The sequence below is a fragment of the Nyctereutes procyonoides genome, unplaced genomic scaffold (assembly GCF_905146905.1).
Source record: "Nyctereutes procyonoides isolate TBG_1078 unplaced genomic scaffold, NYPRO_anot_genome, whole genome shotgun sequence".
Taxonomy (NCBI): Eukaryota; Metazoa; Chordata; class Mammalia; order Carnivora; family Canidae; genus Nyctereutes; species Nyctereutes procyonoides.
Window position 1 is genome coordinate 5985981 of NW_026575128.1, and position 26940 is coordinate 6012920.

A 26940-nucleotide genomic window follows, 5' to 3' on the forward strand; every position below is an offset into this window, starting at 1 on the left:
AGCCAAAAGGGGGCCAGCCTGCCCCTTTGCCAGTGAGAGGTTCGGCCCAAGCCTCAGGCGCGCTGTGAATGAGAGTCACTCCTTGGTGGAGGCTGCTCTCTGGCGCAGACACTGTCTAAGCACAACACCTGGCAATCAGCCAGCCTGGAACCCTCCCTGCCCCAGGCATCCCAGCATTTCTGACATGGGACTTTGCCTGGACATATGATTCCCAGCGTTCTTGCAGCCGAGTGACCTATAGCTGTGATCCCCTGTCTCTCTGATCCCGGACTGTGTCTCCTGCCATGAGCTGGTGGTGGTCCATCCCTCCTTCCTTCTGGACCCCACTCCAACCCTGGCCTCTACCTGGGTGATCTCTGTCCCCTGCCCCAGTATGGCTTTTTTTTTTTTTTAAGATTTTATTTAGTTGACAAGGGGAGAGAGACTGTGCACCCGAGGGGGTGCGGTGCGCAGTGGGAGAGGGAGAAGCAGGCTGGTTCCCAGGACTGTGACATCATGACCCGAGCGCCCAAGCTGAAGGCAGACACTTAACTGACTGAGCCACCCAGGCGCCCCGCCGGTATGGCTTTAATGCATTCTGGGTGCCTAACAAACAGTTCTATACTCGGTCTTCCCCTTCAGCAGTGTGCCAGGCCCTGGGCAGGGTGCAGGGAAGCAGCTGTGAATTGGAGTTGCTCCCTCGGTGTTGGGGAAGTCAGATAAAGCAGTGGTTCCCGGACAGGGACAACGGGAGGGGACAGAGGTACACGCAGGTGCCCCAGCTGCTGGAGGAGGAAAGGCCTTGCTGCAGTGAGGACTGAGGAAGAGGATGAGCCAGCCAGGAGCGGGGGCAGGGCAAGCATGTTCCCGGCACACTCTGGGAACTGTGAGTCACTTGGTGAGGCTGGACAGGTAGCCTGGGTCCGGCCCGGCTCCCAGAGGGGTTAGGGCTTCCCCCTGTAGACCAGAAAGGCACCCCCACCGCAGAGACAGACGGAGCCACTGCAGGCCCAGGTCCCGGAGCAGAGGAGAAAGTGCAAGGTCCAGGCCCCAGTTACCAAGGTAGCTGAGCTGGGGGCTTCTCCAGAGTGGCCCTGTGGCCCTGCATCCTTCCCCATCAACCAGGGAGAGCGAGGTCGCCCCCACACACCTGGGGCAGGGAGAACCCTTGGAACGGGAGCTGCAGAAAGACGCCGCCAGGTGGCAGACCTGGGCATTGCATGGATGCTCTCCAGCCCGCCTGTGGGGTGGGGGGTGGCATTCAGGACCCAACTGCTGTTCCTGCGGGCCTGGCTCCGCCCAACAAGGATGAGCCCCCCCCCCCCCATCCTGCCACTGTGCACTGGGGCCCGCAAGGAGTCCCTTTGAATCCGTGACTCCTCCAGGGCCTTGGAGCTGCTCTCCCCAGCAGCTTGCACTTTCTCCCGTCTGACCTCAGAGTCCATTGCAGGCATTGTGACCCTTCACCCCCAAACCCTTTGGCACCTGTCACCTAAGAGCAAGCAGCTGCTCCCCACGTAGCCACAGTGCAGTTTTCAAACCCAGGAAGTGTAACATCCGTACGGTCTGTATCTACATTTTGTCAGCTGCCCAGCCATATCCTTTATGCCTCCCCCACCCCACGATCACACGCGGCATTTGCTTGTCTTACGTCTTTGATCTCCATTAATCTGGACTGGCTCCTCAGTCTTCATCCGTCACTATTGGTTTGAAAGGTACAGGCCTGTTTTGTGTTCCTTAGTTTGTGTTCGTCTCAGGACCACAGTCGGGCTGTACTTGGGGCCAAATAACGTAAGTCAGTGTTCTATCCGGCGTAATAGGATGTCAGTTCTGTTATTGGTGATAGTAACTTGGACCATTTGGTTAAGGCCATAGTGTGCTTTAAAAAAAAAAAAATCGAGCTATCGATACAGTGAGTTCCACAGATCCTTTAATTAGACAATTCAGTCATTTTGTCAAGTGCATATCCCGGCCTAGGGGCACCAGGTCTTCATCTCGGGCTCCCGGGCAGTCCCTCGCTGTGGCCCAGGTCTATAGTTGCTAGCTGGTGCTCCAGCCTCTGCTTTCCCCCAGACCTGTGAGCAGAGCAAGAGCGTGAGATGCTGGGTGCGTCTGCCCTCTCCTGCCGCCCCACACCCCCTCCTCCCCTCCTCCCCAGCCCAGCTGGCTAGCCCTCTGGGCCGCCTCCCCTCCCCACACTGAGCCGAGCTTGTCGCTGAAGCTGGCCATCAGAGCCCCCTGGCCTCCAGGCCCAGAGCCCAGTGGCAGGTTCAGGTGCCCTCTTTGGTCTGCCTCCCCCCCCCCCCCATTAGTGCCTAGTGAGTAACAGTCCCCTTCCCTGTGGGCAGGAGAAATAGAGAGCTGCTGCGTTTAAGCTGGTAGTAGCACAAGCTACCAAGTGCTTACGTGTGCTGGTAGGTGCTCTGCGTGGGTCATTACTTCATCCTTGGCCCAGCCTCGGAAGGTAGGTGTTGTGCTCTGTATTCTGTAGATGCTGAACAAGGAACTTGCCCGAGATCTTATCACCACCAAGTGACGGTGCTGGCCTTGGAACCGAGACTGGCTTGCTCCAGAACGCTTGCTCTGACTCAGAGGTTCCCAGCCAGCGTGGGTTATGTGGATCAAGATGGTGATCCCTTCAGGCTGAAGGTGACAGGGCCAGTGCAGGATGGCCGGGGGCCCCTGCTCCTGTACTCCCGAGTGTCGTACAAACGGTTGTGTCTGTGTTGCGCTGTGATGAAGCCCGAGGCCGGTTCTTCTAACCATATCATTGTGCTCCCTTAGTGTCCTCTCAGCCGAGACTCTTTGCTCCCTCCTGGGGTCTGGTGTGGGTCTGGACACACAGACCTTTAACACGCGTGTGGCCCCTCATGTTGAGGCCAGAGATGGGGGGAGCTCCGTGCTCACTTCCAGGTGCATGTGAGCTGAGCAGAGGTGCAGGGTCCCTGCCTTCAGTAGGCCCGGCCAGAGGTAAAGTCCACAAGACAGAGTCTGCACCACTTGGGGACTTTTTGTTGGTTGGTTGGTTGGTTTTATTTTGTCTTGACAGAGCCAGGAAACATGGGGGTGGGTGCAGGGGCTGCTGACAGGGCCAGCTTGAATCTTGACCCTATCGGCTCAGCCTGACCCTACAGTGTAGACACAGTCCTTTGGCTCCATTGGAAGCTGCTGACGCGTTGTGGCTACCAGCTGCCACTGTCATCGTACGCATGCAGACACACACACCAAGCACCGCACCGGGCCGGGGTCTGCTGCTGGCTCCTTGCGCAGACTGACCTTGCCCCCTGCCTTCCCTGGTTCGGTGTGCAGGGTCACCCACCTCTCCAGGACCCCGGAGGTTGCAGCAGGAAACCCAGGTGGGGTTGAGTGCAGAACTTTCTGCACAGAGGGCTGGTTCCATCACGGTCCCTCGTGCCTGTGGAGGTGGGAGGCTCGCTCTGGCTCTGCATGTGTGTCCTTGCCCGGGGCGTTGGGTACCTCTGTGGAGGAGATACTCCTGGGTGCCAGCTATGGGCCTCTCCTTGGTCTGGCCAGGGTCCAGCTGCTTTGTAGGGGGTGGATCGGAGGGAAGACCAAGCTGGGCGGGGTGGGGCTGGGGGCCCGGCACCATCTCTCTTTGCTGCCCACCTCCTTCCGTGGTTGACGTACGTCCACCATGTTGAACCATGTCCTGCCTGGCCCTCCCCTGCCCAGCTGTGCTGTACGTGCCACACTGCACCCCTGGATTAGGCATCACAGGCCTTGGAAACTTATGTGTTGCTAACAGCCCAGCCTTCATTGCCTTCTGGCAAAGCTGGGCTCCTATCGCCCAGCAGCTTTGGGTTGAAGTGACCTTAACCCCAAATTGACAGTACGGCAGGCATCCCCCTCCTCTGGGCAGGCACGGTGGCTGTCACAGAGCTTCGGCCCTCCAGTGCCCAGGCCCTTGACTCACTCCCCAGCTGGGCCCAGCAAGTGAACCCTCAGCTTTGAGGATGGAGGCCCACAGCTGGCAGATGGGGGGGCGGGGGGGGCGCCAGGCTGGTTCTAGCCTCCTCCCTTCACCCCTATTGTTGCCTCACTGAGCTTCCTGGTGAGTGCAGGTTCTAAGGGAGCTGGTGCTGACTTAGGAGGGTAGCACACGGAGTAGTTGACAGATTAAAGCTCCAGAGACTTCCAAGCCAGGATGGCTGAGTTCCTGCAGAGCTGAGCCGGAGGCCCAGGAAACACCCAGGCCCATGGCTGCCCTGTAGCCAGACTGGGCCAGGGCCCTTCACCTCAGCCTGAGGACCAGTGTCTCTGGAGGGGCCTGGCCCCAAGGCCTCCTAGACCAGGGTAGCCAGACCTCCTTGGCAGGTCTCACCATGAGGCCGGGATCCCTCCAAGCAGCCTCCCCTGTGGGAGCACTAGGGGACCACTTGCAGGTGTGTCTCTGGAAGGGGACCCACCAGGATGGTTTGAGGGTGGGGCATCCCTTCCGTGTGCGTCAGCAGGGGTTGGGGGGCAGGAGAGCCTGTCCCCTGGGGGTTTGTCTCTGCTCACACCTCTGGTGAGCCTGTAGCAGCTTCCACTTGCCAGGCCTGCCTCTTCACTCTGCTTCCTTTGCTCCCCCAGCCCTGCGTGTTCAGGAAGGGAGACAGCCTCACTACCGCTTCCCCTGCCAGCATCTCTCCCTCTCCCTGCCCGTCTGCTCCCATCCTTCTGTCAGCCTACATTTTGGAGCAGTTCCCGAGCCATTTGCTTGAGCTGAATCCTGAGTGGGGTGGGTGGGGTCAGGCCGAGCCCACTCATTGTCTGTGCTGCGGCTGCTCCCGACAAACTGTTGTCTAGACCATGCCTGTGCGGAGGCATCCAGGCAGCGTCTACACAGACACATTGGAGGCTCCGTGGTGCTCTCCAGGGAACCAGCACGAGGGGGGCGTAGTGCTCCAGGGAAGATGGCGAGCAGGGTCAGAAACTGGCTTCTGTGTCGGGAGGGGCCCAGGCCTGCCGACCTGGCGAGAACCACCACCATCCGGAGAGGGGGGCGTCCAGCCGCTCCTGGAGCACCTGCTGGGCCAGGAGCTGGGGGTGCAGGAGCTTCAGACACGATATTTTTTCCTCATGAGACTTCTATTCTAGTGGTGGAGAAAGACATTAAGTGTGTGAACACACAAATACATGGTCACAAAACACGGAAAGGGCTATGAGTGGAAATTCCATGATAGTGAGGGTAACTGGGACCCAGCGCTAGGAGAGGTATCAGGGCAGGCTGCTCTGAGGAGGGGATGTTTATTTTTTTATTTTTTTTTATAAATTTTTATTTTTTTATGATAGTCACAGAGAGAGAGAGAGAGAGAGAGAGAGAGAGGCAGAGACACAGGCAGAGGGAGAAGCAGGCTCCATGCACTGGGAGCCCGACGTGGGATTCGATCCCGGGTCTCCAGGATCGCGCCCTGGGCCAAAGGCAGGCGCCAAACCTCTGCGCCACCCAGGGATCCCAGGAGGGGATGTTTAAATCGAGAAGGATGAGTAGAAGCTAAGCAGGCAAAGGGAGGGGACGCTGTTCCGGACACATTGCTGCCCAGCTTCTTAAGATTTGTCTAGAAGCAGTTTCATTCTTCCCTGCTTTTGTATGAATGACTTTGAACCGCTTCCGCCGTAAGTCCCTTTGGCAGAAGTCATGGGGCCTGTCATGCCGACTGAGGGACATGGTCCTCGTTACTCTCAGGTGAACTCGGGGGCACGACTCTGAGAACGCACGGGGTCTCGACAAGAGGCGAGCCTGGGAGATGGGACGGAGGTGTGCCAGGCCGGCTCTCCTGCTTGCCGTGTCACCGCCGGAGCCCGTCTCCTGGCCTGAGGATGAGCGCCAGGATGGCAGCCCGTGGGGACTTCAGCTAACTAGCGAATATGCACCTGTCTCAGAGTAGGAAGGGGCGACCTTCCAGGAATAACAGCAAAACTAAAGGAAAAGAGAACTATTTGATGACGTAAACACTTAAGCCTTTTTTTAATTAGCAAAATGTTGGGGTGTCTGGCTGGCTCAGTCAGTAGAGCATGTGACTCTTGATCTCGGGGTCATGGGTTCAAGCCTCACTTTGGGGGTAAACATTATTTTTAAAAATAATTTTTTTAAAAAATTAGGGGGATATCTCAGTGGCTCAGTCAGTTGAGCATCCAACTCTAATTTTTTTATTTTTATTTTATTTTTTTTAAGATTTTATTCATTTATTCATGAGAGACACAGAGAGAGAGAGAGGCAGAGACACAGGCAGAGGGAGAAGCAGGCTCCATGTTGGGAGCCCGACATGGGACTTGATCCCAGGTCTCCAGGCTCAGGCCCTGGGCTGAAGGCGGCGCTAAACCACTGAGCCACCCGGGCTGCTCAGCATCCAACTCTTGATTCTGGCTCAGGTCCTGATCTCAGGGTTGTATGGAGCCCTGTGTTAGGCTCCATCCTGGGTGTGGAACCTGCTTAAGATTCTCTCTCTCTCCCTATGCCCCTTCATCCCTCCCCAAAATAATAATAATACATTTAATAATAATAATAAATTAGCAAAATATTAAAACATTAAGAAAATCTTCATCCTATGTCATCTATATAACCTTAGTATGTAAAGAGTTCCTAAAAATCAGTAAGACTAATACAAAGCAGTAAAGAAATGGAAAAAAAGGGCAGCCCCGGTGGTGCAGTGGTTTGGCGCCGCCTGCAGCCCACGGCGTGGTCCTGGAGATCCGGGATCGAGTCCCACGTCAGGCTCCCTGCATGGAGCCTGCTTCTCCCTCTGCCTGTGTCTCTGCCTCTCTCTGTGTCATGAATATATAAAATCTTTTTTAAATAATAAATAAACTGGAAATTCATAGAGAAATAATATATACAACCAGTAAGTCTGTGAAACAAGTTCAGCATCATGAATAGTGAAGGAATTGAGTATTTAAACCACAATAATTCTTTTTATTACCCATCAATTGGCAGTTTCTAGAAATGAGGAAGAGGGGTTATAAATGGGCACAGCCTCTCTGAGCGCAGCTTCACAGTGTATGACAGATACCTTTGGAAGTGTGGGTTCTATTTGACCTGGTGGTTCCCTTCTTGGAATCTGTCCTGAGGAAGGGAGACAAGTATGTCAAGATGTCTGTGAGTAACAGTTAATAAAGAATAGAAAAGGGGTGCCTGGGGGCTCAGTCAGTTAAACATCCGACTCTTGATCTCAGCTCAGGCCTTCCTTGATCTCAGGGCCGTGGGTTCAAGCCCCACATCGGGCCCCACACTGGGCATGGAACCTACTTAAAAAAAAAAAAAGAATGGATGGATGGATGAAAAAAAGAAAAAATCCGGGTGTCCCTGATAGGTGTGTGGACCATTAAATCATGATCTGTTCTTACCAGGGAGACTGCGTAGGTATTTCAGGTGATGTTGCAGGATACTGTCATGTAGGGATGGGATGTTAATGATTTTTTTTTTTACAGCCTTACTGAGATATATTTCCCCTACTGTAAAATTCACCCTCATCATGTATTTTAGGTGGGAGAAAAGGAAGCTTACAAAATGGTATCACAGTGTGGTCCAAATGTTTGTAATAATGAACACTAGAAGCGTGCACACGTAGACATACAGGAAAGCCTGCCCGAATGTTAACAGGGACTACATCTGGATGCTGAGATTATGGGTACCTTGTGTTCTTATTTTTGCTTATCTGCATTTTCTAATGTTACTGCAGGGAATGCTTTCTGTACAAAGAAAAAAAATTATAGAATTTTATGGTTCAGTGTCCCTAAGCTACACTCCTAACTTGGCCATCAGGTCCCCTAGATCCCACCCTTGTCCCTCCCTCTGGGTCACGTCTTGCCACCCCTCCCTGCTTCGTGCTGTTCCTGCCAGCAACACAAAGCCCTTGGAGATTGTTGCTTACCTATGACGGTCGCTCAGCAGGTCCTCCTGCCTGGAGTGGCCTGCCCCTCCCCCAGCCCACGCCACCATCCCCTCCGCAGGGAAGTTTTCCCTGAGCTGCCTGAAGCCCAAGGGCCCTCCTCAGGGCTGGGCAGCTGGCCTTCCCCCAGCAGCCCCGTGGCCCTCTGCCTTCCCTGTGTGGATCTCCTCTGTGTCCCTCCGTGTCCCTGCCCCACATCCAGGACACGGCCTCCGGGAGCCCTGAATTGTAGGCAGCTGAAAGGAGCAACTCTTTTGTCGTATTTACTCCACATCCAGAGGTTATGTTCTAGAACCTGGCTTCTGTGTCCATCTTTTATCTTAACCCTAGAGGGGACAGGGATTTCCGGGGAGACCCAGGCACTCCGTGACCTCCATCAGCATCCTTTCACCGGCTCTTAAATGTACAATGTGTCTTGTTTCAAAGTAATTAAAGAAAAAGTTGAAAATAGGAGAAAGGGAAGAGAAAGTAAATCCGCTCCCCCACTGACACTTTATGAGTGTTCATCAGGGGAGTTTGAGGGAGGAGACCCTCAGGCAGCCATCCGCTCCCATTCGGGGGGCAGACAAGTCCCCGGCCCCCTCCCCGCAGCGCCCCAGGGATCAGTGGGGGCGCACAGGGCCCAGGATTCACTACTTCAGGCCACGCAGCTGCAGGTACTTCGGGGGAAGGCCTCGCGTTGGGAACAGCTTCCGGGCCATGGCTCCTCTGTCTCTGGGGTGGTCCCTTGGGGACCCCAGTTTGCTTCTGCACAAAGCCAGCGTCGTCCCCTCTGCCTTTGACCTGCCCCATTAACGCAGGCTGGCTGCCCACCTCGGTAGCCAGTATATGCTGCCTGGAAGGACGCCCCCCACCCCCCACCCCGAGCCCCTGATTAATGCCAGGAAAGGAGCTGTGACTCTTTGTCACTGGGAACCTTCGATGCTCCTCCGGGAGGGGGGGGAGGCGGAGAACAGCAGCCGCAGCTGTGTGACGCATCCCCAAGTCAGAGGCTCGCAGGCTGGGTTCGCGTGGGGAAACTCGCTGCCTTGCTCAGTGAGGAGGCCTCCTCTTCTTCTCTAGAGCTGAGAATGAAGCGGAGAGCATCGGACAGAGGAGCTGGGGAAACGTCGGCCAGGGCCAAGGCTCTAGGAGGTGGCATTTCCGGAAATAATGCAAAGAGAGCTGGACCGTTCATCCTGGGTAAGCCTCCGGGGGCCGGGGCGCGGGGGGGCAGGTGCAGGGGGAGTGCCACAGCCCCCAGCGCAGGGCAGCCCGAGCCCTGCTGCTCTGAGTGTGGTCCCGCTGTGCCCGTGGGGGACCTGGAGCCTCAAGGTCCTGCTGCGCCCGAGTTGCCGTTGCTGTAGCCTCCCCAGCCCCGACCAGCTCCAGCCGAGAGCAAGGCTGTTTCTTCCCCCAGAGCACCCCGTTTGCACCCACCCCCCATGCCGCACAGGGGAGGCACACGAGCTACATCAGAACCCACGGCCCATCATCCAAGGCACTCCCCTGGCCATCGTTGGAGGGCACAGTTCATTCCACCCAGCGTCTGGTGCGGCCCTCCAGACTTCTTATATAAGGCACAGAAGTCCTGTGGAGTTGGGTGTGCCCCATGGTCCACAAGAGCCGTAGGCCTTGGAGGCCCCACGAACCGGGGTTGCTATGCTCAGGGTGCAGGGGTGAAGTGGGCTCTGAGGACCCTGACCCTGCCATCAGCCGGAGACCTGGTGTGAGTTTCGCTCTGGGGCAGCATCTCAGACTCAGGGACACAGGGTGGCATCGGCCATGCGCCGGGCCTAGGCTGTTCGCTAGGGGCGCAGCCATGGACGGGACAGACCAGTTCCTGCCCGCACAGAACTTAAGAGGCTAGTGGGGGAAAGGAACAGGGTAAACAACGCACACGGTCACCAGCAGGGCCGTAAGGGCCTTGAAGGAGGTAAACGAGACCATGTGAGACCAGGAAGACCTGTCCGAGGACGGAGGTTTGGGCTGACAGCTGCAGAGCAGCCAGCCGTGGGGAATGCAGGGGAAAAGCATTCCACACAGAAGGAAGCGCAAAGGCGAAGGCCCAGAGGCAGGAAAGCGCTTCCCAAGTTAGTACGCAGGTGCCCCGTGTGGCTGGAGCATGGCCACGGGGGGCGGGGGGGGGGGGCACGTAACCAGGGAGGTGGGCAGGAACCAAGTCCTACCAGCCCTTGGCTGTATGTTAAGAGCAGTGACACACTGTGAAGTGACACAGTGACCTCACGTGACTTCTGCTCTGAGCCCCGGGTGGGATGCTGGCAAGGGACAAGGAGCATGGACATCTCCGAAGTACAGAAGCTCCCCGGCCTGTCCAGGGGGGCCCGGCGGCCACCCCATGCTGCGGGGGGTCTCACCAAAGCTGTAGCACCCCCGCCCTGGAGGTGCCAACTCAGGCTCCAGGTGGCCGCTGGGCCCCCTTCTGTGAACACGTGCTCCTCAGGTGCCGGTGCACACCCCTGTCGGAGACCCCCATGTTTGAGAAACATGCCCGTAGAAGCCAGGTGTACCTCGGGGGGTCGTGCACACTCCTCCGTGTTTGGAGGGGAGACCGTGGGGATCCCCCGGGAGACCTGGGGGCAGGGGCAGCTCGGTGGCCGTGAGCTGCCGTGGGGGGTGCAGAAAGACCACGTGGTCCACGAGACGCGGGCGGGGCAGGGGGTGGAGAAGTGAGCCCAGCTCTGTGTGCCGTAGGCCCTCGCCTGGGCAACTCCCCGGTGCCCAGCATCGTGCAGTGTTTGGCGAGGAAGGACGGCACTGACGACTTCTATCAGCTGAAGGTGAGTGAGGTGCCCCGGGTGGCCACCGGCTGCTCTCCCCTCCCCAGCTTCATACCCACACTGCCTGCGAACCAGAGTAGCAGCATTTCTTCCCAGGAAGCGCTCGCTCGGGCTCACGCAGTCTCGCTGCGAACACGCCTGATTTCGAGAGCTCGATGAGCGCAAGTCACACTGCTGTCACGTTGAGAAAAGCCCTGCACGTTGTGCGTGCCCGTGCAAGCGTGCGTGCAGGTGTCATGTACCAGACCTGAGCACCCCCCCCCACCCCCCCACCCCTGCCGCCCCGGCTCATCCTGTTCTAGTCATTCTGCTTTGTAAAGTCAGGATTTTTTTTTTTTTTTTTTGGATTTTTGGTCTTTTTGCGTGTGTGCCTCCCTAAAGATCCTCACCCTTGAGGAGAGGGGGGACCAAGGAATAGAGAGCCAGGAGGAGAGGCAAGGCAAGATGCTGTTACACACCGAGTATTCTCTGCTCTCCCTCCTCCACACGCAGGACGGCGTGGTTCACCACCACGGGCTCTTCCAGGTGAGTGGCAGAGGGGCCATCCCTGGGGGGTGGGTCCCTCCAGCAGCCTGCCCGGCACGCCGGGTGCACCAGGACCTCCTGGGTGGGGGGCTGGAGGTCAGGCCTGGCCTCCCCTGCGGCAGCGCTCGTGGCCTGCCGGGAGAGCCCCTTTCTTGGCAGGGCCACTTTCCTCAGAAAGGGGCAAAGCATGACGTTATATCAATCCCAGGGCCCTTTCCTGTCGTGTCAGGAGTGGGCCAGGCCAGGGTGGGAGGGGCGACAAGGAGGGACGTGCCCTAAGGGCCACCCGTGGATCCCTGGTTTGGGTGCCTGCCATCCTCCGGCCTGCCCAGGCATACCAGCTGTTGAGAAGTATCCCCGAGCCCCCTGCCCAGCGTGCCCAGATTCCCAGGTCCCGTAGGGAAGGCACTAGTGAATAACTCCCAGCCTGAAGAGCCCTCCTCGGGGCTGAACCGACATGGTGTCTCCAGAAATGAGGAAGGCCCGCGTCAGGGCCCCCGGGAGGCCTCCCGCTCAGGGCCCCAGCAGAGCTTCCCCGGGGCCCCCAGCTAGACCCACTGGCCAGGGCCACTCTCGCCAGATGGACCCGCACTCAGGAGGCACAGAGGTTCAGCGCCGGCGGCCCCAGATTCAGGCTGTGTGACCTGGGGCAAGTCACGTCCGGTCCCCAGGCCTCAGGTTCCTCATCCGTAGAATGGAGGCAGTGACGGATGCCTGCCTCACTCGCTCGTAGGGTGCTCGGGAGGGTGAGCAGGCCTGTGCGTGGCCCGAGCTGTCCCTACGTGCTCATTGCACTTACTTGCCCATCAGCTTGAGTTCTTGGGTAAAATCGAGGGAAAATGCAACCCAACCCACCCCGACCTCACACGCCCTACCGAGGGCTTTATTGTTAGGTGTGCGATTAGAGGCAACTCTGAGAATCAGTGTTTCCCTTCCACGTGAAACCACACCGAGGGTGATGGGGAGTCCACAGTGCTTCATCTCTGACGCCTGCCAGAGCTTGCCCCCCGCCCCCCGTATCATCTTGGATAACAGAACGTGGGTGGTTAGAGCCCCCCGCAGTCCCCCAGAGCCAAGCGTCAGTCTGCTGGGGATGACACTGAGCGTCTCCCTGAGCTGGCTCATCAGTAGGGGTTGTAGGTTTAGGCCCTACATTTGGTGTAGAATTACTTTCTTAAAAATCTTAAAAAAAAAAAAAAAAAGAAAAAGATGGGGATCCCTGGGTGGCTCAGTGGTTTAGTGCCTGCCTTCGGCCCAGGGTGTGATCCTGGAGTCCCGGGGATCAAGTCCCACATCAGGCTCCCTGCATTGAGCCTGTTCCTCCCTCTGCCTGTGTCTCTGCCTCTCTCTCTGTGTGTCTCTCATGAATAAATAAATAAAATCTTAAAAAAAAAAAAAGAAAGAAAAAAAAAGAATGAAAGAAAGAAAAGAAAAAGAAATATCTTTTTGGCAAGGAAAATGGGCCGAGCACATGCTGGTGGCAGGACCCACATCCTGAGCACAGGCACGGGTTGCTGTCTTCTCTGGACAGCCTGTGAGGGAGGGTGCTAGCTCCCTTTGACGGACGAGGGACCAAAGACTTAGAGAAGTGAGGTGAACTGCCCCCTGTCCCGCAGCTGGAACAAGCCAGAGCCTGAACCCCAACAGACCCACGGTTCGCGGCTGCCCAGGGGTCCTGCGTGAAAGCAGTTGTCACACCTGACTTCTATTATCTCGGGACCTGGGTCACAACTGGAAGCCCTGGGCTTGCCACCCGCACCCTGGGCTCAGGGGTCCCTTTGGCATTTCATGCTCAGCCCCGATCCAAACCCCGTGCATCAGGACCAGATCATGAGGCATTTAACCTGAGGCCCCGGCTGGGCCGGGCCCTGGCATGGAGGAAGCCGGGTGTTCTGCAGTGGACCCCGGGTCCAGGCCCCAGGCCCCAGGCCTCAGGCCTCCAACTCCGGGGGGGGGGGGGTGCGTCCCGAGCCCCCAGCATCGCTGGCCCCAGCCAAGCCCTGGTCTGCCCCCTGCCTCGCAGGACCGCACCTGTGAAATCGTTGAGGACACGGAATCCAGCCGGATGGTTAAGAAGATGAAGAAGCGCATCTGCCTTGTCCTCGACTGCCTCTGTGCCCACGACTTCAGCGACAAGACCGCCGACCTGATCAACCTGCAGCACTACGTCATTAAGGAGAAGCGGCTCAGTGAGCGGGAGACCGTGGTCATCTTTTACGACGTGGTACGCGTCGTGGAGGCCCTGCACCAGGTGACGTCTGCCCTTCTGCATGTCCTCCGCCTCTGGCTGGCCTGTCCCGGCTTCCGGTGACAGGCCGCCAGGCCCTGTGGCCGTGGAAGGCCACCCTCGTGCTGCTGCTCAGTGCAAGCAGCTCTGGCCCCGCAACCTCCCCTGGTGTGCTGCGCAGCCGCAGCAGCCTGCAGGAAAGTAGCTGGGTGACCTGAGCACCCACAGAGGCACAGGGCTGCCCGAGCGGCCCAGCAGGGCCCAGGAGGCAGCTGCCCGGCTGTCCAGAGGCTACCCCGTAGCCTCCCAACAGAGGGGATGACGGTGAGGCCTCGGGGCAGCCCCCACCTGTCTCTGAGCTCCTCCTAGGGTTGGGGTGTCAGGCACCCCGAGGTACAGGGGAGGAGAGCCGGGGCCTCTTCTGGGCACGCGGCTCCTTGGGCAGAGCCTGTACTCCTCGAGGAACCAGAGCTGTGATGGTTCCTCTCTGACAGCAGATCCAGGCAGATGCTAGTGGCTTTTTTGTCAGGATGTTTGCTGGAGGCGGAGCGAGGACTGGTTTTCCCCACCAGCTGCTGCCCTGAGGGGAGAAAGCTGGGGAAGCCACCCCAGGAGGGGCGGAGACCGCCTGGGCTCACCTGTTGCCCCATCCCTAGCCGTGGTTGGGGAGGCCTCGGGTGGCTGACCAGTCCAGGCCTGAGCCGACGAGACAGAGCCTTCCCTGCCTTCCCAAACACCCGGAGAGCCCACGTGCGACAGGTTGGGCCCCACCCAGGCTCTGTCCTCCCCGGTCCAAACCATGTGCCTGTTGCTCTTCCAGAAAAACATCGTGCACAGGGACCTGAAGCTTGGGAACATGGTGCTCAATAAAAGGTAAGATTCTCTTCGACGACGTAACCTCGGGGCTGTCACAGGCTACCTGCCACAACTACCCAGCGCCCCCAGGTCCCCCGGAAATCCCAGGGGTGGGGGATGGGATGCCTGCCACTGCCCTTTGCTGCATGGGAATAGGGTGCTTGCTTAGAAGGGGCATCTTAGGGCCTTCTGAGTGGCTCCGTCAGTTGAGTGTCTGACTCTTGAGCTCGGCTCGCGTTGTGATCTCAGGGTCATGAGTTCATGCTCCACGTCGGGTGCCATGCTGGGTGAGGAGCCTACTTAGAAAAAGAAGAAGGAGAAGGGGAGTCCTAAAGGTCGCAGGCCGCAGAAAGGGAGCTCTGGGAAGGATTCCAGAGACCCTCCTTGGGCCACTCATTTGATGTGTCTGGTGGGGGCTCAGTGAGTGAAGGAATGATGGGTGAGCAAAATGAGGCCTCGTCAGAGGTTGGGTTCCAGGAACCAGACTCTGAGGTGTGTGTGCAGAAGGTTGACCAAGGCGGGCACCTGGGTGGCTCCGTGGTTGAGCGTCTGCCTTGGGCTCAGGGCGTGACCCCAGGGTCCTGGGATCAAGTCCCATGTCGGGCTCCCTGCATGGAGCCTCCTTCTCCATCTGCCTGTGTCTCTGCCTCTCTCTCTCTCTCTGTCTCTCATGAATAAATACATAAAATCTTTAAAAAAAGAAAAAAAGAAAGAAAAGGTTGACCAGGAAATGCTGTCAGGGAGAAGGGTGGGATCGGGCCAAGGGAGAAGTGCTGCTGTGGTGCAGCCACAGTGGGGCCTCGGTCTGGAAACCTGAGAGCCAGAGGGCCCTTCACAAGTCCCAGATTAAGGCAAACGGGGCTCATGGCCCTGGCCCCCCACTGCAACCAGCCTCAGACTGCAGGCTGTGCCCAGGCCAGGGTGGGGTAGTCTTGGCCAGGGCAGCTTCCTGTGGCTAAGGGGGCTTCCTGGAAAAGGGTGCGGCTACGAGGGGTCAGAAGCCATCAGTGTGACACGAGGGAGACAGTGCATCGATCTTGGAGGGGCTCTGGGCGGCTCACCCTAGCACCCTCAGACAGTCAGGTCACCCCCCCCAGGGGAGGGGGCCCAGGACAGCCAGCAGGCACCCCCACGACCCTAGGATGCAGAGCTGGGACGGGCTCGCTGCCAACCCCCGTCCCTGGCCCGCTCACCCTTGCCAGCCCCTCGCCTCCAGGTGTAGAAGTGGGTCCGAGGGCTCGCGGAGGGCAGGCCCCCATCTTACGGCAGAAGTGGCATGGTAGTGACTTGCTCCATGATGTGGCACCGGCTCAGGAGGGGCCTGGGAGGAGAAGCAGCTGCAGGGAGCTAGGCCCTGGGGAGGGTGGGGGGGGCCAGCCTGAGATGCCAGGGGGAGGGTGCCACCCCACCCAGCAGCTCGGCCCATCCCCGCCCTCCTGCCAACACTACCTGGCACCCGTGCCGCGGGCACAGTCTCCCAGAGCCCCCGTGCGACGGGGTGCCGACCAGAAAGCCCTGGCTGGGGGCCCGCGGGTGAGGGCAGAGACTGGCCGTCTGAGTCAGTTCCCTGAAGGGTGAGTCAAGATTTGCCAGCTGGAGAAAGTGAAGCCCTGAAAACCTGACCCCGTCCTGCCCCACGGGGAGGAGGGAAGGAAGCCAGAGTTCAGGGCTGTGAACCCTTGAGGCCAAGGGAGGGAGCTGGGGAGGCCGGGCAGGAGCAGGAGTTGGGGGTTAGACCCGGCTCAGAGCCCAGCACCCTCATTTCCCTGGAGGCCGGGGGAATTGACTAGAGCGTGTGCTGGTTGGCTAGCTCCTCCGCGTATTGAGGGGCTGCTGCGAATCGAGGGGCTCCTGCATATTGAGGGGCTGCCACATATTGAGGGGCTGCTGCAGAAGCCAGTGCTTCCCCGAGATTGCGTCTCCTCATGGCAGTGGAGGCGATTAAGCCTCCCTGCAGACAGTGGCCTGAGATGTGGAACCGCCTCCGAGGCTGGGCCCACCCACGTGCGCCCCGTGCTGCTAGGCCCCTGGCCCGCTTCCTGGGAGACGAGGCCTACGGGGGTTGGGTGGCAGGTGAGGGCCCCAGGGGTGCGCCCAGGGGTGCAGGGGGCCTTGGCTGCAGCCCCGAGCTACAGCTCTGTGCCTCTGCCTGCTCCGAGAGCCTGCCGTCTTCCCTGGCCTCCTGTGGGACGTTGGCCCGGGACCAGCCTGCTCTGGTCGGCAGGCCCAGGGCTCACACGGGGGCCTATTTTTAGACCACCTCAGCGCATCTGGCTGCGGAGCCCAGGTCCTCTCCAGCCTTCCGCACGGAGCAGCCTGACGGTGGCTGTGGGAGCGCACCTGTGTGCCGCTGACCCCAGAAGGACCCCAGGCCTCTGGGTGCCCGTGGCGGGGCTGCTCCCCTCATTCCTCCAGGCCACCCTGCTCTGGGAGTAGAGTCAGGAAGTCAGACGGCTCTTGAATAACGACAGTGTCGCTCCCGCAGCTCCAGGGTCTGCGTGTGCATGCCCGTGTGTCTGCGGGTGTGCCCATGGAGGTGATCCTCGGATTGAGGAACACCAGAACCCCACTCAAACCCCGTGTCTCACTGCATGGCCTCTCATCGGATGATCCCCTCTCTTGGGTCTTGGGATAGACGGAGGTTCTGACCCCTTTCGCATGACTCCCAGGTGCTCCAGGTGGGGGCACAGGCCCCGCCGCCCACGTCATACCGCGTCACACCCCCTCCCTCCACGCTCACACCCCTGCAGAGGTGGAGGCCTGCCTGGTGGTGCTCCAGCCCCCGCCTGCCCGCCGGGCTGGCCTGAGTCCAGCTGCAGGGCCGCCTCTGCCCCTCGGGGAACGGAGCAGCCTGGGAGGACACGGGGAGGTGTGTCTGCAAGGCCGCTCTCCTGGAGTTCGCCCTGCTGGGGAGAAACGGCAAGGGTTAAAATGTGAAATACCCTGTTGGGGTTATGTGAGGTCTCCTGTGGGTTCTTTCTCCTTCCTTCTTTCTTTTTGGGTAAGCAAGTTGCACACCAAGTTCCTAGAAAAGGAGAAAAACGCTGGTTGCCCAAAGGGTCATAACTAACCAGTGACTCATGCGGAGTGGATCGTGCTGACGCAGAGCCACCTCCCTTCACCCCCGCTGCCCTTGCCCCCTGCCGCCAGGACCAGCCAGGGGAGTCTGGGGCTCCCGGGGCTCTGGGCGCCACCGCCGACTTGGGGGGTAGTGGCTGGGCAGGGGAGTGGAGCCAAGCTTCGGGAGGTCTTGGAGCTGACCGTGTGGGTTTCCTGTGGGACAGCATCCAGGGTCCTTGGCCCCGCCGCCCAGGCCCTGCCACCCAGGCCCCACTGCCCAGGCCCTGCTGCCCAGGCCCTACTACCCCAGCCCCACTCCCCCAGCCACGCCACCCAGGCCCTACTGCCCCCCGCCCCGCTCCCCAGGCCCTGCCGCCCAGACCCTACTGCCCAGGCCCCGCTGCCTAGGCCCTGCCGCCCAGACCCTACTGCCCAGGCCCTACTGCCCCAGCCCCGCTACCCCAGCCCCACCGCCCAGGCCCCGCCGCCCAAGCCCTGCCATCCAGGCCCCACCACCCAGGCCCCACCACCTGGCCACACACAGTGCCCTGGACCACAAGGCCGGCAGTACAGCTGACGGGAGGGAAGCAGAGCCCACGCTGCATGCTCTGGGGCCTGTGGCCACCGCCCTCAATGGGATCTCCTGGGGACTCCCACTCCCCGCCCCCAGGTATGGGGTTAGCCATCAGTCACCAGTCGCCAGGCCCCGGCCCTGCCTTCCCTGGGGTCATCTTCCTGTCACGTCCTCACACAGTCCCAGGAGTTGAGTGCTGATATTCTCTGTCTGACAGATGGGGAAACAGGTTTAATAAGAGACTAAATAAGGTGCCCGCCGTCACAGGCCAAGGGATGGCCGAGCTGGGTCTGGAACCTGGGAATCCAAGTCCCCAGTCCACGGGACCCCGCCGTGACCGTCCCCTGCCAGGGTCCTGTGCCCCGGGAAGCGCCGCGGGACACCCTGCCAGCTGTGACAGCCGTCTGAGGCGGGGAGATGGGGAGGGCGCCGAGGGTGCCGTGCCTCCGCCCGGTGGGGCCTTGCAGATGCACAGTCCCACACTCAGGGTGGTGATCCGGGCGGCTCAGAGCCGGAGCATGGCTTCTCGCCGTGCTGTCCTCGGCCAGGCCCCTTGCCTGCCCGCTCAGGCCCCCGCTGCCCTGGGGCCACCGGGCAGACTGGCATCTGACAGGGCAGGCCTGTGTGCAGAGCCAGTCGAGTTTCCTTTCGGAATGCACAGGACAGACTAACCTTTGTTTTGCACCAAGCCCTCTGCCAGCAGAATTCCCCGACATAGCTGACAGGCTTGCGGAGCCCGTTGGTCACGGCTCCTGGGGAATTCCACACTTGGCCCTGCAGCCCGCACCGCCGAGCCGACCCCCTCTTCACCCTGCGCCTCAGGCGGGGGAGGCGGTGGGAGGCCCCTCGCAGGGCTGCCTTCCTGCCATCCTCCTGCTTCTCTGCCTGGCCAGCTGACACCAGCCGACATGACATGCAGCCTGGAGGGTGGCCCCCGCCCTCCCCAGGGGGCCTTGCCCCCTGCCGCCCACCCCGTCCCATCCGGTGTGGAGTAAGGCATCCACCCTGGGCCGCTTCCTCTTGTGCACGTTGTGAGCTGCATGAAAGGATCGGAGCCCTAAGCCGCGCACACCGTGACTCTCAGATGGGGGAGTCTCCGGCCTCCTGGGCCAGGAGAGTCTGAAGCGCAGGGCGGAGTTGGCTTCGCTGGAGCCAAAGGGACCTTCAGGGGCTGGGCACTGACCGAGCCTAGATCCTGCTCACTGGCTGTGGGGCCCTGAGCGAGTCCCTCCATTTCTCTGTCCCTGAACCCATCACTGTGAAAACAGGGCTGCCAGAAAGCCGCCCTCCTGGGTCCGTGAGGGCGAACGCGGACAGCCCGCATCAGACATGGAGGGCAGGGCCCGCACCCGCTAGGTGCCCTAAGCGTTCGTTTCTAGTCCAGGGCGCTGCCTGCCAGCGACGAGGGTGATGGCCAAAGCCATCGGCCGAGGGGGACAAAAGCGACTCTCCCACGTGTGGGCCCCGGAGCCCTGCTGGGCTGACTTTCCTTGTAGGTCAGGGAGGGGCCGAGCTAGGTCTCTGGTCATTCCAAACATAGGTGTTCTGCGAGGTGGTTTTGGGAAATCTCTGCACATTGTTCTGCGTCCTAAGCTGTGGCCCCGAGGCTCAGCCAGGACGGCAGGTTCCGGGAGCCCCTCTTGAGTGACTGAGATTCCTCCGACCCCAGGTGCTAAGGGGACAGCTCAGCTGGCGGCAACCAAGGGTGGTGGCAGCCGAGGGTGGCCGGCGTCAGCCACAGGGCAGGTAGCGGGAGCCGGGGAGCAGAAAGGGAAGTGGGGGTGATCCCTTTGCTCCCTGGGCAAGATGGGGGGCAGCTGGGCGCCCGCGGGTGCAGACGCGCGGTTTGTTCATTCTCTCCCCACCTACCCCAGGACACATCGGATAACCATCACCAACTTCTGCCTCGGGAAGCATCTCGTGAGCGAGGGGGACCTTCTGAAGGACCAGAGGGGGAGCCCCGCCTACATCAGCCCAGACGTGCTGAGCGGTAGGTGCGGCGGGCCCTCAGCAGTTCACTTGCTGGGCGGAGCGTGTCCGGGGCAGGCCTGGCCTGGGTACGGGGCTGCAGGGCTGGTCCAGACCAGCGCCGTCCCTCTGTGTGCAGAATCTGGGGTCTTTTGGGGAACAGAAGTCCTCCTCACACCGGTGTGGGCTGGGCCTCTCTGACAGTATTTCTGTGAGTGTGAACAATGGGCACTTGAAGGACTTTCCTGAGGAAGTGACATTTGAGCTGTGATTGGTAGGACAGATAAGGACTGGACAAGGGTGTGGCCAGGCTGGGCGCTCGAGGAGGGAGCCTGGTGCAGGGGAGCCACAGGGTGGGCAGGGGCCAGGCCAGCAAGGCCCAGGGAAGCCCTGTTGAGAATGTCTCTTCCCTCCCTCCTGCCTGGATTTACCAAGGGCTACCGCGTAGAAGGCCCTGTTCTAGGTGCTTCGAATACATCAGTGAACAGGCAGACAGACGTGGCCGCCTCCACGGGCGGTGGGCTGACAGTGAGGTGGGGGGAGCAGCTGTACGGCTCACCCAGGGATGCTCATGCCGAGTCCCCGCTCTGGGCAGAGCGCGGGACACCCTTGAGGTAGACCTGAAGTCCCTTGGATGCAAGTGAGCAAAGCAAGGCTGGGACAGATCAAATCTCTCACCATAGCTGAGGACGCCCGGGTGGCTCAGTGGTTAAGCATCTGCCTTCGGCCCAGGTCATGATCCCACGGTCCTGGGATCGAGTCCCGCATAGGCCTGCTTCTCCCTCTCCCTCTGCCCCGACCCCCTCCCCACGCTTGCTCGCTCTCTCTCAAATAAATAAATAAAATCTTTTACAAAATAACAACAAAACCCCAAAGTCCTGATGGTAAACCTGAGAATAAAGGCTCAGCCCAGGCCGCCTCCTGCCCAAGCCGATGTCCCGGCAGTTCCCCAGGATGCTTTTTCCTCTCCCTGTGTCTTTTGCCAAATTGGGTATTTCTGTCCTGATCCTTAGGGGGCCGCGGGCTTTACATCTGCCACCATCCCCAGCACATACTCCTGCGCCCCTGCGCACAGAGGCAGCACAGCCCCGGGTGGAGCAGGCTGCTGTCACTCACCAGTGCCTTTGCCACCCCTTGAGGTGGGGCCACTCCCCAGGACTGGAGTCACTGTGGCCTCTGCCAGAGGGATCCAGGTGCCGGGGCTGCACCCCAGCTCCCCAAGGACCAGCCCAGCCGGGAACCCCTCCACAGACTCCCCAAAGCATCCCTGTGGGTGACAGAGGCTCCTCCCCCAGCCCAGGCCTGTGGGTGGGGCCCGTGACTGTGCGAGCTGGGGGTGCCCGGGCTGGCTCTGGTCAGGCGCCTCGGGATGCCAGGCTCGGGGAGCCTCCCTGTGCTCTTCCTGCTGCTGCCTGTGGCCTGTCTCTGGCTCCTCCAGACTCAGGCCAGTCTTAAAGGCTGAAACCGAGGAACCCACTGCCTCACGGGTTAACAGCAGATGTGTGGCCGCCTCCCCAGATGGTTACGAGGTTGCAGCGGGATGATTAATGACAAGTCCCGCTGTGCGGGCTCTGAGCCAAAGTCTGCCACTTTGGTCATCCTGTGCGCCAAGCACAGCCTCAGGTGTCGGGGTGGAGCCGTGAAAGGCAAACAGGACCTTGCCCGCATAGAGTTTATAGTCTGCTTAATAACCGTGTCCTCGAAAAAGTTAGTGACTTCTCTGGGCCTGCAGTTTCACATCTATAAAACAGGGATGGTAACAGCCTCTGCTTCATGAGGTCCTGTGGGTTGGAAAGGCCTTTGACCTGCTGTCTGGCTAACTAGCTAGCTGGCATTACCGGTGTGGAAAGGAAGGCTCGAAGCGCTCAGGCGGGATGGCCTGCGCAGGCCGAGGTCCCGGGGGGCTTATCTGCTGGAGGGGGCTGTTCGTCCCCCATCCAGGTCAGGGCAGGCGTCCTTGGGCTCAGGCTGCGGGACGTGGCCCCTGGTCTGTCCCGGGCATCTCGGCAGGAACCCCCTGGAGCCAACAGAGTGGGCTCTGTCGATGACCCCACGTGGTGGAGCAGGGTCCAGGAGAGCGGGGCTGCCCGTGGGGTCAGCTGCACAACATGGCCTGTTGTACCAGCCGGGGCAAAAGGCAGCTCTCACCCCAAGCAGCCCTGTGAGGTCAACGTCCCGGCCCCGTGTCACAGAGGACGTCGTAGGCTAGGTGAAGGCGGCCCGAGACACCTTCTGGAAGCACCGGCTAAGGCCTGTAGCAAAATGTCCACGCCCATGTGCTGTGCACACCCACTGGTCAAGCGGCTTGACCTCCAGTGGGCCTGGAGAGCCCTTCAGAACAGGCACCCCCACCCCAAGGGCATCTGGGGCCACCCAGGCGGCTTTGGGGCCCACAGGAGGGATCCTGGTGTCCAGGCCCTGCCCGGTGCCCAGCAGCATCTGCCCCACACGCATGGGTCACGTCCTGGGACCTGGCCGCTGCTGCGTCTGCTGCCAGGCCAGACACCTGTGGCTTGGGAGCCGGCTGGGCGGGCAACTTCGAAGGGGCTGAGCTGCTCCACTTTGCTTGTGGGAACGGGTTGGGCAGGGGCTGGCGCGCCCGAGGAGCCCTAGCACAAATGGATAGAGGGTGCCCTGGGGGTGGGAGGAGCGGGGCTGCCCCACTCAGCCATGCGGCCCTGGACAACTCCCATCCCTGTGCCTCATTTCGGAAAAACAGAAAAGATCTAATTGGAGTTGGGTGGGCACGTAACGAGATGGGTGCTGTCCCAGCGCGGCCGCCTGGCTACATGCGGGCTGCCCTCCGATCTACAGGGGAAGAAACTAGCGCGGGGTGTCGGCCGTGGGTGGTCCTTCCTGCTGCAAATACTGAGGCCAGGCCGCCCTGGCCCGGCAGGGCGCCCAGCAGAGAGGCACCTGCTTCTGAGAACTTCCCTCCAGTGGGGGAGATGCGAGGCAGCAGAGACTGGGCTGAGGCCCTGGGGGCGAGGGGACAGTGACAGGGGCAAGGGTGGCTGAGTGCTCCAGAGCCGGTTAGCTCTTCAGGGGCCTCGCTCTTCCCGGCCCGCTGAGTGTGCATGTGTCCGTGCGCCCCACAGGCCGGCCGTACAGGGGCAAGCCAAGCGACATGTGGGCCCTGGGCGTGGTGCTCTTCACCATGCTCTACGGCCAGTTCCCCTTCTACGACAGCATCCCGCAGGAGCTCTTCCGCAAGATCAAGGCGGCCGAGTACACCATCCCCGAGTGAGTCCCGCTCCCCGCAGGGGCGGTCGCAGCAGAGGCGGGTGGGCAGGGGGGCCGGGGAGAGCCCGCAGCCCCTGAGCCCGTGCCTCTCCCGCCTCAGGGACGGCCGGGTTTCCGAGAACACAGTGTGTCTCATCCGGAAACTGCTGGTCCTCGACCCCCAGCAGCGCCTGGCCGCCGCCGACGTCCTGGAGGCCCTCAGCGCCATCATCGCATCGTGGTGAGCGGGCGGGTGCTGGGCTGGGCGGAAGGCCGGGTCCCGCCCGCGCCCATCCCACCCAGGAAGCGGTCTGGGGTCCGGCTCTTCCTTTGCCAGACAGACTCCAATTCCCAGGTTTCTCCACGGGCGAAATGGTGAGAACTCAGGGTCGCGCACCGCACATGCCAGTCAATGCCCGCGGTGGGGCTGGCATTCTCTCACCACAGCCCGTGAGGTAGAAACGTCCCCATCATCAGATGAGAAAACTGAGTCATTCCTGTCAGGAGGGGGCTTGCTGGACCCCAGGGTGGTGTGGGGCTCTTGTCCCTGGGCTCCTGTCCGGGGCCGGGGCGGCCTGACTCTCCGCCTCCCCGCAGGCAGTCCTTGTCGTCGCTGAGCGGGCCTCTGCAGGTGGTTCCCGACATCGACGACCAGATGAGTAGCGCCGACAGCTCCCAGGAGGTGAGTGGGGGCGGCTGGACTGGGGGCTCGGGGTGCTGAGGGGGCCTGGGGGTGTTGGGGGGGCCCCTCCGAGCTGCCACTTCCTGCCTTGGCCTGGCCCCTTAACAGCTACCTCGCCCTGCCTCTGACTCACTGGGGCGCTTTCAGCCTTTCTGCTCGTCCTTTTCCAGATGATTCATTTTCTCCCAGTTTTCTCTCGTTTCTTGGTTTCTTGCTCCCTGCCCCGGAGAAAGTGCTGGCCTAGGGTGGGGGCAGCCGCTGGCAGGTGATCCCAGGGCGCCCCCTGGAGGGCAGGGCTTCCTCGGACCGGGAGGAGGCTGGAGGGACCGCCTCCCCAGCCCGGGGCAGGTGGGAGCAGGAGGCCCCCGGGTGCCCCCACCGCCCCACAGCTTGCAGCCTCCCTTCGCTAGGAGACAGGTTCAGGGAGGTGCCCCCACGTTCCCGGGTCAGCGCCCAGGCCTGCTGCCCCACGGTGAGCACGCCTGCACCAGCTCCCTGGTCTGCTTGCCACCCCCCACCCACCCTGCCCCGGCCCAGGAGAGATGACTGCCCCCCCTCCCTGCCCAGGGAGCCAAGGCTTCCAGGTCCTGCGGCCTCCCTCGGGGCCAATGCTCAGGAGGGGGGTGCGCGCCATCCCAGGCCTGTGGTCAGCGGAGCAGCCCGCACTAGGTCTCTGCTGGCTGGGGGGCTGGGGGCCCTCGCTCTGCGCCACTGGCCTCTGGAGCCCGCCCACCCACCCACCACCTAACGCAGGTTCCCGCTCTTCCCTCCCCTCCCCCTCTTGTCTCTCCCTCCCCCACCCTCCTTCCTCTCCTCCTTCCCCTCCCCCTCCCTCCTTCCCTTCTCCCCTCCTTCCCTTCCCCCTTCCCCTCTTCTCTCCCATCTCCCCTCCCCCTCTGTGTCCTCCCTCCTCCCCCCCAGGCAAAGGTGACTGAGGAGTGCTCTCAGTACGAGTTTGAGAACTACATGCGGCAGCAGCTGCTGCTGGCCGAGGAGAAGAGCTCAGTGCACGAGGCCCGGAGCTGGGGGCCCAAGCGGCAGTTGGGCAGCGTGCCCCCCGTGCGGCGGCTCGGCCACGACGCGCAGCCCATGAACCCCTTGGACGCGGCCATCCTGGCGCAGCGCTACCTGCGCAAGTAGCCCCGTCGCCCGGGCCGCCCGCCACCTCCTCCAGCCCCCAGGTAGCGGCCCCCACCCCCCCACCCCCAACGGCCGGGGCAGGGACCGCGCAGGTCACACGCGGGGTCAGCGGACGAACCACGAAGCTACTTGGGCAATGATTGCTTGATTGTTTGGTTTTTTAATCTGAGAAGCCTAGATAACTAATCTGCTTTTAATCATGACGTTTTAATCTACCTCCGGCTTTACCCCGCGGTCTCTGGCCCAAGCGGGAGGAGGGCCCGGCCGCCTGCTGGCCCCGAAGGACGAAGGACACCGCCCTGTGCCCAGCCCCAGGGGCCTCCCCGCGCACCCCGCAGTCCGAGCTTTGGAAGACTTCACCTCATCTTAAGCAGAATTCAAATATATTTATTTTTGTACTGAAGCCAACTTCTCCCCATCTCCAGGTGGCTGGGCCCGCGGCCACCCCCTGCCCCCAGCGCCCACATCGGGCCCCCCAGCTCCAGAGCACCAGGCCCTCCTGCCTCTGGTGATGGGGAGGCCCTCCTAGACCTGGCTCTCCTTCTCCCATCTCAGGGGCTTCTCTGAGGTGCTGTCCCCTCGCATTAACCCTGGTTTCTTTCTGCACCCCACACCGCGGTACCGAGGTGATGTTAACAAAGATGTGAAAGGGGTGCCTGGGGGGCAGCGGGGGTGGAGGCTGCGGGGCGCCCCGGGTTCACCGAAGGCTGGGCCACCCCCCCCATTCTTGCCGCCTTGTGGATGTTGGGGTCCCCCCGGCAGAGCTTGGCCAGGGCCCTTCCTCGGGGCTGCAGGGCTGTCGCGGAGGACTCCTGGCTTGAGAACAGCCCCGGCCTCGGCCCTTTTCGAGCCGAGATTTTGAAGTGGATGCCGGTCTTGCCAGAAACACTGTTCTCACCAGAATGCGCTCCCCGCCCCCCTCCCTCACTGGACTTGGCCTTACCCAGTGCCGAGCAGACCCCCCGGCCCCCCTGGAGAGGCTGAGTGTTCCCCTCCAGGCAGCCCTGGGCCCTCAGCCCCTTCCCGTCTGTCCTTGCTCCCCGGTGGGGAGGCGACCGAGGCCTGTGTGACCTAGTTTCCCAGAGTGCGAGCTGCCCCCTCCCCAAAAGCTGACTCACTGTGAGTGACTTGGGCAAGTTCCCAAACCTCCTTGTGCCTCAGTTTCCCCATCTGAAAAAATGGGGCCACCTCTTGCCAGCAGTAGCAGGGCCGCCCATGCCCCTTCCTCCCCGTGCCCCCATCCCAGCACGTGGGCACCTCATGCCTCTGCCTCAGTGGGGCCGCGGGAGCCCGCCTGAGCCCAGCGCTCACTGTCCGGAGCACCACGCGCAGCCTGGCAGCGGCGGCGGCCGCGGGGAGCCGGGGTGCCGGGCCGCGGGGGCTGGGGTGTCCTCTTTTCTATATTTATTTCAAAAAGAAGTCTCCCGAGGGAGTAAAGCACAGTGTGGCCGGGGCTCAGCCCGCTGTCCTCCCTGAGGTCTCAGCTGTGCCTGCCCCACGGCCACGGGTGGCCTTCCCCCTCCTTCTCAGAGCAATACCCTCGGGGGTCCGCGCGGGGGTCTGCGGGGCTCAGGCGCTGAGCCCCACGTCGGCCCGCTCTGACCCTACGCCTGCGGCAAAGCAAACAGGAGGTCGGGCCTGTCCTCACCGGGTGTCACACACTGAGAGGTCCTGTTGTAAAGAAACAAAACGAAACAAAAAGTCACAAAAAAGTTTGTATAAAGACCTATTTTTGTACTACATGGGGACTCTTCCTGCATGTCAGCAATAAAACTCCTGACCTGGAGCCCGTGTGGCCTGTTCCTGCCCTTCTCTCCGTGTGTCCCCATCCTGCCCCAGCTCGCAGGCCAGGCTTCCTGCAGCTTGGCCTCTGCCCCCCTGGGTGCCCCCCAGCCCCCCACCCGGGGGAGGGGCCAAACCTACCCAGCAGGCCCCTAACCCATTAGCGCACCTCCCTCCCCGCCCTCCGCACCCCCAGGGGGCCTCCCGCGTGGCCGCTGAGCCAGCCCTGCCCATGGGAGGCACCCGGAGCCGCC

At 61.2% G+C, this 26940-nt stretch overlaps 1 protein-coding gene across 5 annotated transcripts in view; it reads left to right on the forward strand.

Annotated features, from left to right (window-relative positions):
- The window catches only part of STK40 (serine/threonine kinase 40), a 39250-nt gene extending 12560 nt beyond the window's left edge, over nucleotides 1-26690 (forward strand). For 3 of the 5 annotated variants that reach the window (XM_055341599.1, XM_055341602.1, XM_055341603.1), the window contains exons 2-11: nucleotides 8934-9053; nucleotides 10566-10651; nucleotides 11033-11176; nucleotides 13200-13427; nucleotides 14224-14276; nucleotides 19767-19882; nucleotides 22959-23103; nucleotides 23204-23323; nucleotides 23680-23764; nucleotides 24686-26690. In XM_055341599.1, the coding sequence (XP_055197574.1) occupies nucleotides 8934-9053; nucleotides 10566-10651; nucleotides 11033-11176; nucleotides 13200-13427; nucleotides 14224-14276; nucleotides 19767-19882; nucleotides 22959-23103; nucleotides 23204-23323; nucleotides 23680-23764; nucleotides 24686-24904 (1316 nt within the window). In that variant the 3' untranslated portion in view covers nucleotides 24905-26690. The remainder of the gene's footprint in view (nucleotides 1-8933; nucleotides 9054-10565; nucleotides 10652-11032; nucleotides 11177-13199; nucleotides 13428-14223; nucleotides 14277-19766; nucleotides 19883-22958; nucleotides 23104-23203; nucleotides 23324-23679; nucleotides 23765-24685) is intronic. The other 2 variants (XM_055341600.1, XM_055341604.1) reach the window with 2 other exon arrangements.
- The last annotated feature ends 250 nt before the right edge of the window (nucleotides 26691-26940 follow it).